Below are 12,129 nucleotides of genomic sequence, written 5' to 3'. Positions count from 1 at the left end.
TAACTCACCACCAACCTACAGTGTAATTAAAATGCTGTGCTTCCTATTGGTTTTCTGAGGAGCTGCACACTATTCTCCATGATGCCTGTGCTAACTTACTAACTACCTTCTCCAAAACAGTGTACACTAGTCCTTTTCTCCATGTCCTGTCCAGTATTTGTTGTTGTTTTTCATAACAATCATTCTACTAGGGGGAGTCTGGCTGTGGCTCTTAGCAGAGATGGAATATTATTATACTTTCTATGTGCGTTTCCCTGGTGGTTAATGATACTGAATAATCTTTCATAGCAAATGTGCTGCTATGCAAACCCACCTTCAAAATTAAGCCTCCCAATTCTGTCCCTACACATGCACATTCTAGTGAGACCTGTTGCCTGTGAATCCTTCCTATGGTAGATATTCTAGAGTGAGCCTGGAGGAAGATCCTTGAGACTTCCTGTCCTGTTTGAGGATTCCTGAGCACTTCGTCCATCTACAGGCATCAGAAGAAAGAAGGAAGCAGTGTCTGTTTGTGAGGTTTATTGTTTTGTTTAAAAATGTTTAAGGCCCTGGAACTCTTCTGACAGTCACTACCGAGAACCTCAAATAGTGTTTCTGTGAATAGTGTTTGGGGGCCCTCTTCAACCTCTCTTAGACCTGGTGCCTCATGGATTATTGGTGATTATTGAGGAACCTACTTTGGATTTTATGGACCATTCAGCTATGTTTTCCTGTCTTCCATCTTCCATTAATTGCTTTTTGGCAATCAGAGCAGAAATAGGGAAAAATAGAGGTTCATGTTTGCCTTTTGGTTCTTTGGTCCTCTTAGCTGTACATTTACAGAATAAACTGTTGCAAAAAAACAAAAAACTTTCTACTCATAAAAATATGTATGTGATGGGAAAAGTCAGACCTTGCCCAAATGTAGTAGGTAGGTGATTGGTGAATTTCTAAAAACCATGTTTTCTTTTAGATTATTATTTGGATATTAATATTTCTTAAGCATTATGTTATATATAAAATTTGGATTATTCTCTTATTTTCTAACCAGGTTTTGGATCATCCTCTCTAATTCACTAGATGTCCTGTACTTGAAATTATTATTATTATTATTATTATTTTAAATGGAGCCCTTTATTCATTAGTGAAGTTTTGGATATCTTGCATGAAAATGTAAAAATGCTTGATGTTTAACATTTTTTGGGCTGCAGGTAAGAGCCACTTTGGAAAAAGTAAGGAAGCGGATGTATGGAGACTATGATGAGATGAAACAGAAGATTCGCCAGCTCACCCAAGAGCTATCAGTAAGTCATGGCTGTTCTAAGGGATGGTGGAGGTTTCTCTCAGCAGCTGAACCCCAAAGATACTTGAGTATACAATGTTATTGTTTTTTTTTTTAATATTTGTTTATTTTTTTGTTTTCGGCAGACACAACATCTTTGTTTGTATGTGGTGCTGAGGATCGAACCCGGGCCGCACGCATGCCAGGCGAGCGCGCTACCGTTTGAGCCACATCCCCAGCCCCATGTTATTGGTTTTTAATGGAGCCACATTCTAAACAAACTGAGGGAATTTTATCACAACTTAGATTTTATTATTTAAAGGAAACTTTTGTGGCAAGGGTAATCTTTATATTTGAAGCATTCCCATTGAAGTCTATTCCTAATATTCCTAAAAATTTATTCCACAGATAAACTCTGATATGTGTGAGAAATGACTTACGGATGAGCTTATTTATTGCAACACTGCTGTAAAAGTAAATGATTGGAAACTTAAACATTCATTAAGAAGAGGAAAGTAGGGCTGGGGGATGTGGCTCAGTGGTAAAGTGCTTGCTTGGCATGCATGAGGCCCTGGGTTTAAATCCCCAAGTGCGCGCGAAATCCCCAAGTGTGTGTGTGCGTGTGCACACACACACACACAAATATTGTATAAGAAGAGGAAAGTAATATATTATCTATCTCCAACAGAAGACATATAGCTGTAAAAGAAAAAAAGGAGTAACTAAACCCTTTGAAAAGAGATAGGGAAGGCCTTCAAGGATGAAGGGTCCATGATGAAAAATGTAGAAAAAAATCTGCATAACAAAATATCCTGTTTTATATAAAACAAGATGGAAGAATACAAACATCAAGATTGTTTTCTATATGCACAAAAGTGACTAAAAGATAATCCAGAAAGTGATTATTCACAATGGCTGCTAACTGGAGGGCAGAGGAGGGCATGGGGGTAACCTGGCAGATGTGACAGGAGTGAAAGGGGGATTTGTTTCAGTGTGTGCCTTGTATACTTTTTGTGCACCGTGCTAATCTATTACCTACTCAAAAATTTAAGAAAATAAGCTTCCTCTAGTTAAACCAAGCTAATGCTTGTGGGATATAGAGTATTTGTTATTAATAATCCCAAAGATAGGAGTCTGTGTACACATGTGACATCCCTTCTGTGAGAGTCAACATCTGCAGGAAAGAGGACAGTTGCTACAGCTGTGCCTGAGTTTAGTTCCTGGCTGGGCTGTGGGGTTTCCTGCTCACGTAGGCCCTCTGGCCTTGATTATAGTCATAGGGCTATGTAAACATACCCACTGGCCCATTTTTACTGGCCTGGAGGAGGGGATGTGTGACATTCTCACCTAATTATGGAAATTCACTCTGTCATCCCCTGACAGACACTAATGACTATCCTCAAAGCCAAAGGATTGAATTTGCAATAGTAGTGTAAACAAGACCTGCCCATTGCTTCCCATCATCATTTCTTGCACATGCTCATTTTCTCACTATAGAATTGTCCCAGGAGCCCTACCTCCCTGCCCACAGTGTCTCTCCAACTACATCCTGCAGCCAGATTAGGATTGCTAAATTATTATCATACAAGCATGCCCCTGGACAAGAGCCTACCACATGCTCAAGTCCTGGCTTCCTGTTTCAGCTGTCTCTCTCCCACCCAGCAGGGTGCACCTGCTGTGCTAGGCTGTTTCCCGTGACCCCCCACATTCATACAAGGTCCACTCCTGAGCCTTGCTGAAAATGCCTGTCCCTAGTCCTACTGCCTGCTCGCCTCTCTGCCCAGCCCTTGGTGATGTCTAACTCGAGACTGGCCTATGATGAAACTTCCTCAAACTCATTAAACACACACACACCCAACAGAGACAGCAACAAAACAACCCTTGAGAATTGGGTGAACCCAAAATGTGTTCTGTCAGTGGTGAGGGGAGAGGGCAAGATGGCCAAAGTCATCCCAATTGGGTTCTCCTAGCTATGATGCTTTTTAGCTGTTTGACTCTAAGCAACTCATTAACGCCCATCTCCCATTCTGCTTCTTCCCGTAGTAAAGGGCAGTGACTGACTCCTGCACAGTGACCATGAGGTCTCAGTGAGGCGCTGTAGGTGGACCTGTACATACCACCCTAAGGAGAAGTCCTGCATTTCTACTCTCGGGGTCACACCAATGTTGACTTTTCATCTACAGCTTTACTGTAGATAACTGTTGAAGTGGATGTGGTTACTCTCAGAAGAAAGTTCCAGCCTCACTGAAGGTGGCTGTGGGTGTGTACGGATTGGTTTTGAGTGGTTGTTTCCTCCATCTCTCCAGGTTTCCCATGCTCAGCAGGACTATCTAGAGAGTCACATCCAGACCCAGTCGTCAGCCCTGGATAGTTTTAATGCTATGAACTCGGCTTTGGCATCGGACTCCATTGGCCTGCAGGTACTCATCGGCTTCTTGCTACATGGCTCCTCCTGTCATAGGGCAGCTGAGCTTAACTCAGGAGAGGGGCCTATTCTTTTGTAGTAAAGTCACAGAAAGCCCCAAGCTCATGATTCAGAGTCCTCTAAGCACAACTACAGCAAACACTTGTGCCAAGGAGTTGCTGAAGCAAGTGGAAGGAAACTTTTCCAAGCTGAGACCCTAACCCTTTGCTTTATCCTCTGTAAAATATGGCTTTGGTTTCTGAGTCCAGTGCTAGAGCTGTCATTTGCTCCAACAGATAACTCAGTAGTCCTCAGTGTCTGTGCCAGACCCAAAACATCAATGACCTTCCTCCCATAACCCTGATGGTTCAGGAAATTCCACCCAATCATAGAGAAGACAGACTTAACCAAAAACAGTCTATACTTTCATGACCAAAAGCTCCCAAAAGCTGCTAGACACTTTTTCTTAATTTAGAAATCATTTTGCAATAGAAAGAGTCTTGTGTATCGCAAAGAATGTCTTATGTAGAGATAGAGAAAGACCCAGTATCCGATATTTGTAAAACTGTGTGTGGTCTGTTCATTTCAAGGGATCATTCTCTTGATTAATTTGATTTCTTAAGAGCCAGCCATTCACTGCTTCCCATTCTTACTCTTCTAGCCATGTAGTCCCCTACCTAACATGGGGGTTATTTTAAAGATGTTCAAAACAAAGCACTATATTCGCTTGAAATAGCTTCCCTGGGCCAACTTTCCAAAGACATAAAATATTAGTTTTTGCTCTCCTCCAGTTTCACAGGACTATTTTTATGCTCTTCTTAAAAGTTCCATAGACTATTCCAAGTATCTTACTTTATAAATAATTTAGTGGATAAGCAAACAGATTTTTATGTTGGGCCTCTCTACTTCCCCCAGGACCTAGTGTTCTCTAATAACGGCTCTATCAGCATGTGGCAGTAGTGTCAGCAGCAGCTGGCCGCTGTCCCGCTGTGGCCCTGGGTGGGTCTTGTGTTTGGGTTTGTCTGGGATGCCCATTTCTGGCGGGGCCTTTGAGTTCCCTGCTTTTCCTGGCTCTCTTTTGTATATGCCAGTTTCCCCTGGCCCCAGGCCCAGTCCCAGTCCCACTTTGGCTCTGATTTATTCAGGAGCCTTTGTTTTCCCTTCCTCTTGTCACTAAGGGGTCTTGCCAAGGCTCCCTTTCCTTCCCTCCTGGATGCCACCTCACCCAGCCCACCATCTCACCCAGCCCACCAGGAAGAGTTTAGACTTTGTTGGTAGCTGTACTTTGTTTCTATTTTTTTGTTTTGTTTTATTTTTTTTTGCCAGAAAATATTTTTTTCCAGGTGATTTTCAAATGCTTCTGATGTGCCCCTTACCAGCCTTCCAGAAATGTATCCCCAGAGGTCAGCTGTTAGGACAAGTGCAGCCTTAACCCAGGGGTCCTGACTGACCCCTAGTTATTGTCCAGTCTCTTGGTCCTGAGCATTCAGAGAATTTTATAACTAATAGATTAAACCAGTATTTGAATCCTAAGGTTATTGGTTTCTTATTTATGCAAGATCTCAGCTTGTTCCACTTGAAGGTTCTACCCACATTCATTGTTATTGACAGGGAAACCAGACCCTTGGTTTGATTTCATAGACTATCAGTGCTGGAAAGAACTCTTGAGAGGATGTCCATTCCCTTTGTTTTATGGATGAACTGAGGCCAACAGAGAGAAATTATGTGAACAAGGTGTCTAGCTAGTGGCAGAATGAGAATTAGAAGAATCCTGGTCTTCTGATCTGGACTGTGAGTTTTATATGGACACAAGAATAGTATCTGTAGAGCCAGAGGGGTTTGGAGATGGGGGTTGGACTAGGTGCCTTCTAAAGCCCTTTAAAGCTCACATGTTCTGTGAGTCCCTGCTACTAAATGGCCGCAGTATTTCCTTTAATATCTAATTACCTCCATCAACAATTCTTTTTCCTGACTCAAGTAAGATTTGGATGAGATACTTTTTATTGTCCAAAGTGGAGGCTGAGGAAACTTCAGAAGATGATTTTACAAAGAGGACAGAGGTGTTAGGAACAGTCCAGCACCAATTTCTAAATCTCCTAAAGATGTGGATGACTGGGGGAGGTGGTAGAAGGTGCCCGGAACCCAGTGTTCAATGGTGGGGATTCTAGAGTGTATGGAAGCCATTTCTCTCTAAGGAGGGTTAGCCAAGAGAAACTGAAGCAATAAATAGTCACACTATTAATTTGAACATTTTTGCCCCAGTGGGTGGCCTAAAGCAATAATCATTAGGCTCTTGACACTTGCCAGGCACTTGTCTAAGTTAGTAACCTCTGTTCCTTCCTCTGTAGTTCTTTATCACCACCCTTCTCTGCCTAAGAGAGGAAGGTGATGCACTTGGGGGAGAGGTAGAAGCTGAGGGGGGAGCGGAGTAGGGGGAGGCATCAGAGTTGTGTCAGCCACGTTGTTAACATCCCTGTGGGCAGTGATGGGAGTACTGAAGTGAGGGCGCTTTTAAGAAAGAGGGCGATTTCTTTATTCTGTAAAGCCTATATTTTGTTTTCTCATTTCATTGTGTGAATATGGAAATTACAGAAAAAAAGAAGAAAATAGATATATGTACTTCTATCACAGTGAAAATTATTATTTGAGTTTGGATTTACTAATGGGATTTTACTATACTATTTTAAAGCCTGTTTTTTTTTTTTTTTCCATGAGAAGTGAGGTATTATGGACGTTTTTCCTTGGAAAAGACTCCATTGTAATCCACTTCTATCCATCCTAGGCGGTGGCAGGTGGTGTTGGCAATAGCTGTGGGAGGTTATGGGTGAGGCTAGCTGGTCCACCAGGCCACAGGATGGCAGACCATGTTACCACTGTGGGAGGCCCTTAGTCCCTCAAACAGCAGGTCCCAGGGTGGTCCGACAAAGGGATGTGGTAGCACAAGACCCTGGCTATGTTTTCTCACACCTAGATGTGGTTTTGTTTTTATTTTCATCCAAATAGAAAACCCTTGTGGATGTTACATTGGAAAACAGCAACATTAAGGATCAAATCAGAAATTTGCAGCAGACGTATGAAGCATCGATGGACAAGCTGCGGGAAAAACAGAGGCAGTTAGAGGTGGCGCAAGTGGAGAACCAGCTGCTGAAACTGAAGGTAAAGTCCATGATCCCCCATGTCCTACTAACCTTTCCCTTCTTCTCTCGCCTCCAGTCTTCAAGTCTTCCATTTCCTTTTCTCCTTTCTCTTTTTGGTTAAAATTTCTCCCCATTGTGGGCAATCCCTCAGGGTGAGGCTTGAACTAAAAAGATTTGTTGCTGAAAAAAAAGTCTGAAATAACTGAATGAAGCCTTTTCCTGAACACAGGATCTTTATCTGCCTATTTATTCTACAAATACTGACTGAGTGTTTACTATGCATGTTTGCTCTGTGTATTCCAGTTTGCTCTGGGTGGCATGTCACCAGACATGGAGGGATATCATTAGGCCGCTTGGCAGTCTTGTTGCTTCTGGAATCCAGGCCTCCAAGTCCAGGCCTGTTTCATAGACTGATGCTTATTTTTATGCTCACAAGGGGAGTTCAAGAGGGTTCTTTCCCCTACCCTTTCTCTTATTTTATCTCTCAAATAAAAAGAAAAAATGTTACAGGAACTCAGGGTTTTTCCGCACGACCTGAATGTGGAGTGATCTGACCTCTGGGACAGAGCCCTTTCTTGCAGTACGTGTGCTGTGGACCAAGACTCTCAGATAAATGATAACCTCTGCCTGGGAGTTTCCATTTGGTGGTTTCTTGGTGCCAACACTTGCTTAGTGATGAGACAGAGAATTAAAAGGTGTCAAAAGTCACACCTTTGGAGTAAACATCACTTAACCTATGGAGGTTGAAGGACTCCTCCCTTATCCTGAGGCTATGCATGTGGCAGTCTCAGCTCTCTTGGTTGAACATTTCTTCACTTGGAAGGAGCATGGGAGCAAGTCCCCATTGGCATGAGATCCACAGCACAGAGTTCACGTGTGAGAACGATGCTCGGTCAAAAAGGAAGCCCCAGCTCTCCCAATCTCAGCCCTGCCCACCCTCAGTGCTACTGCGTTGTCTCATCTACCAAACTGTGCCCATTCAGGCCAATTAAAGTGCCCAAATTAGTATCCCCACTAGGTCAAAGTGCTTCCAAATGTAACATTTGGGAAAGGACACAGGTAGGGAAGGGAGAGTCCATATTTCTTATTTGAACTTAAATAAAGTCTGACCTACAGACTGGCTTAGCCAACATAATTAATAGGATTGTGCAGAGAAGCTAAGTTTCTACCATTTGAAAAATTCATGCATGTGGACCACCTTTGTCCTGAACATCCTAAAAAAAAAAAATCAATGTACAGTGCCACTTTGGTTTGTGCCCATCTTCCTTGTTCCTTCCCTCCCTGTCCTGAGAGTTTCTGCTGCTTCCCTCTACTGAGAGCTTTGGGTGACTTGCTCCCTAACTCTGTGTGTCCATGCACCACATACCCACAGGGAAAGCTGCTGATCGCCCTGGGACCTGCAAAAGCTGCAGTTCTGAAATGAGTCTCTTTGCAGGTGGAATCTTCTCAAGAAGCCAATGCTGAGGTGATGAGAGAGATGACCAAGAAGCTGTACAGCCAGTATGAAGAGAGGCTGCACGAGGAGCAGCGGAAGCACAGCGCCGAGAAGGAGGCGCTCCTGGTGCGTAGGGGCAGTACCCACTGGAATCTGGAACACGAGGTGTAAGGGTCAGGTTTCTTACAGGGACAGCGGGCTGGAAGTGGTAGGGATCAGGGAATTTGTTGCTCATCCACTTCCCTCTTCTCTCCACTTCCTGCCTTCATTCATCCCCTTCCCTGCTAAGAGTAGCCCAAGTCTTGGTCTCTAAATGCATGCCTTTCTCAGCTAATCATGTGGCAGCATCTCCTTTCTACCTGGAATCTCTGCCTCCCCGTCCAAGAGTCTTCTTGGGCTTCCTAAATCCCCTGTAAGTGCCACCCTCTCCATGCCTGGGTCTCTTCCATTCATGCATCTAGAAATGTCCTCAGTCCTTGGGAAGCCACTCCATCTCTGCTCTCTGCTGTGGAATTTTTTTGTACCTGTCACAGTGTTGAGCTGTGTCTCACGTCTTGCTTTCATAGGACAGCGTACATTCTTTGCAGGCAGGGACTCCATGTCTGCCTTGTCTGCATCCTTAGAGGCTTAGTAAATGTGTCAGATGACTGAGTTGGGTTGTTTTTTTTTGTTTTGTTTTTTTGTGTTTTTTTCCCCTTAAGAGTGAGTTGGTGTATTGCAGTAAGGGATAAAGATCTGGGAATTCTGCATTCCAATCCAGATCTTACCCTAATTCCTTTTATTCTGTTGGCAAATACAATGACATTCTGAGCATCTGCTCAAGGTTACTTGAACGGTCACAGGTTCTTTATGCCTTTTGTATATACGTTTTCAAGGGGAAAAGGAGAAATAGATTTGAGGCACATTAGAAAACCACATGATAAGTCTTTATTCAGAAGTGAGAACCAGAATCACAGAAGTTGAGATCATCGTTTGTCAGAGAATTAGTTCCTGAGGTTTGGCTTTTACAGGTAAATCATGGTCTACCAAGGCCAGAGCTGTTTGTAGTAGCCTAGGTAGTCCATGCCTATACTGAGGACAGGATATTTCTTTTGCAGGAAGAAACCAACAGTTTTCTGAAAGCAATTGAAGAAGCCAATAAAAAAATGCAGGCAGCAGAGATCAGCCTGGAGGAGAAAGACCAGAGGATTGGGGAGCTGGACAGACTCATTGAACGCATGGAGAAGGTACCAGACACAGTTGCCCACTTTCCCAGCCTCTGCTGCATTTCTGCAGGTGCTTTGCAGGCCTATCTGAAAATACAGAAGCCCTCAACACTGATTCCTCTCAGCCCCCCAGTTTGCAATTTAAAAAACAAAAAAAAAACTATAAAATAAAATATGAGAATGTCCGATAGAATTCAAATTTTTCCCTTAGTAACTTTGATTACTTAATTTCCATGCCTTTAAAAATATTATACATGAAATTCTTTACAAAAACTCCTTTTTTAATTTAATTTAATTTAATTTTATTTTTAGCATCCATGCTTTGCTAATACTCCAGGCAGGCATGTAGTTTACTCATTGAGTAATCCAGCCCTATTTGGATGTTCAGCCAGCCAACACCCCAATCCTGTTGTTTATGGGGCGTGCGTCTGGGGCATGTTGACTTTTCCCTGACACGCCTGGGACTAGGGACTGGGAGGAGCTGGGAAAGCCACATTCTCTGTGGGAGTGGTACACAGGCTGAGGGGTGGGGATAGGGGCCTGGGAAGTAGGAGCACAGCTGAGATAATGAAACCCTCTAGAGAAAGGGAAGAGGCTGGAAACTAGACAGGAAGTAGAAAAACGGGGAGAGGGGTAGGAGAGGGGACAGAGGACAGGAAGGAAGAGGAAGAATGGGTGACATTTAGCACCTAACACTGACTTCCTGGGGATGGCCCAGGAGTTCAGGGCCAAAGCTGTGGCTGGTTTTAAGGAAAGCCCTGGCTCGCTAGGTGCCTACCAGGTTGCAGATAGAGGTGACCTGTCAAGACAGACATTATTAGCACCCTGTAACTCACTGTGCATGCTGAGAATCTTCCAACTGATGATGGAGACGGGGAAATGACAGTGAGCAAGGTCACGGCCCAGGCTTCCTTGTTTTTTAGAGGAAAGGTCCCTTTACATCCCCCTCGGTATCTGCCACATAACCCCTTTACAGCCCTCTCACAAGGTGAGTTCTAACCAGAGGGGAAACTGCATTAAATTCAGGGCTGTGGAGCTTCTGAGTTCACTGAAGGCTCCTTTTGAGCAAATATCCTAATTTGGGAGTTATGCTCTCACCTCTACCCCTGGGAAACAGAATCCCACCTGTACTTTGTTTTCTCATTTAGGAATAATATCAGTATTGACTGGAGGTGATCACAGTAGTGAAGACGCGACAATAGGGGCACTTTCTAGAACCTGGGTGAACGTTCCCCTGATCACCATTCTCCTACAAAGCAGAATATGCTGGTTAAGTCAAACACAGTGTCTAGATGGCAGTTTCTACTGCTGCATAAAAAAGCAGGCAGTATTGGAGAGGTGGCTTCGGCAGCAAAGAATCTTCCAGAAAGAGTATATGTGTGTGGTGAGAACACAGTGTTTAAAATCAGACAGACCCAGGGTTTGGACCTTGCCTGTCTTTCTAGTTGTGTTTTCTAAAACCCAGTTTCCTCTTCTGAAAATACTGATAATATTAGTTCTTATCCTAATGGCTTTTGTGAGATATAAATGACGGGGGAAAGTCCATGCCAAATGCTAACTGAGCATAGTACCTGGCACATGATAAAGGGCTTAATAATTTATGACCTCAATTTTTATTTTGCTACAGTTTTGCCTAAGTGTCTGCCCCAGGAGCTTTCACTTCGCAGGGCCCATCTTATAGGTGGTCTTCTTGGTACCCTTGGCTTTCTCCAAGTTTCTAGTTTGCTCCCACTGATTTCCACATGTAGCCCTTATGTGAGGCAAATGGGAGGGAAGTCCAGGAAGGGGGTGAGGCTAGCCTTCTTTGCCAGCACTTCAGGGAACACAAAAGGTTCCTCAAATCCTGTTGGCTTTTTCTTTAGTGACTGAAAATTTATTATCCTTTCTCTAAATCTTCCTGTCCATTTAGACTATAGAAATGCTTCCTTTATTTAGCTAAGATTAGATATACCCACTTACGCTCTTTCCCCTTCAGGGATAAATCTTTGCAAGCAGGCATCTGGCCAGATCTCTGTCCCACTCACTGCATGTGAGCAGTGTGTCCACAGGTGGGAATGGTGGCAGTGTTTGTGTCCTGCTCTCCTCTACTTTTGGATTTTGCTGGAGGACAAACTGTGTGCTTTTGAATGGCTTCTCTACTTCATACCACATTTCTGTTTCTCTCACTGAGTGTGATGTTGGAAGCATCTTTGTTTCTATTCAGTGAAAATCTAAGGAATGTGCTCCCCCAGGGCCTCTTCAGGAAAAGATAACCTTCACAAGTGTAGGCAAATGAAAGAAACTTTTGTGCAGTGTACACTGAAGGTTGGTTATATCTCACTGTTTAAAAAATAGAATTTTTATCACGTTCTGTAGTTAGATCTTGTCCTATTGTGTGACCCTCTACTTGTGTAGTGGAGAAATACCCATTTGTGAAAGGTTTGTCACCCTTCCTTCAGAGCTGATGGCGTAGTACAAAGATAGGGTGCACATTCTGCCCAAGCCAGGCTTTATGAATATGTGTCTGCTGTGGAGTCTTGAAAACAATAACAAAGCCCCAGCAAAAGCCAGCCTTCCCTCATTTTCCCAATGTGCCCTGGCCAGGCTGGAGACTTCTGGCCCCTCCTGCTTTCCCCTTGGGAACAGGAGTGGGAGGTAAAGTTTCAAAGATTCGCTTTTAATAACTTGGTGGAAAAGGGGTTTGATAT

At 43.6% G+C, this 12,129-nt stretch overlaps 1 protein-coding gene across 2 annotated transcripts in view; it reads left to right on the top strand.

Annotated features, from left to right (window-relative positions):
- Myzap (myocardial zonula adherens protein) overlaps positions 1-12,129 on the top strand; it is an 86,562-nt gene that overhangs the window by 28,757 nt on the left and 45,676 nt on the right. For both annotated transcript variants that reach the window (XM_078049557.1, XM_078049558.1), the window contains exons 4-8: positions 1,191-1,283; positions 3,568-3,681; positions 6,669-6,821; positions 8,238-8,363; positions 9,335-9,463. In XM_078049557.1, coding sequence (XP_077905683.1) covers positions 1,191-1,283; positions 3,568-3,681; positions 6,669-6,821; positions 8,238-8,363; positions 9,335-9,463 — 615 coding nt within the window. The remainder of the gene's footprint in view (positions 1-1,190; positions 1,284-3,567; positions 3,682-6,668; positions 6,822-8,237; positions 8,364-9,334; positions 9,464-12,129) is intronic.

Source organism: Ictidomys tridecemlineatus, chromosome 5 (assembly GCF_052094955.1).
Source record: "Ictidomys tridecemlineatus isolate mIctTri1 chromosome 5, mIctTri1.hap1, whole genome shotgun sequence".
Classification (NCBI taxonomy): domain Eukaryota; kingdom Metazoa; phylum Chordata; class Mammalia; order Rodentia; family Sciuridae; genus Ictidomys; species Ictidomys tridecemlineatus.
This window is presented reverse-complemented; position numbering and strand designations above follow the sequence as displayed.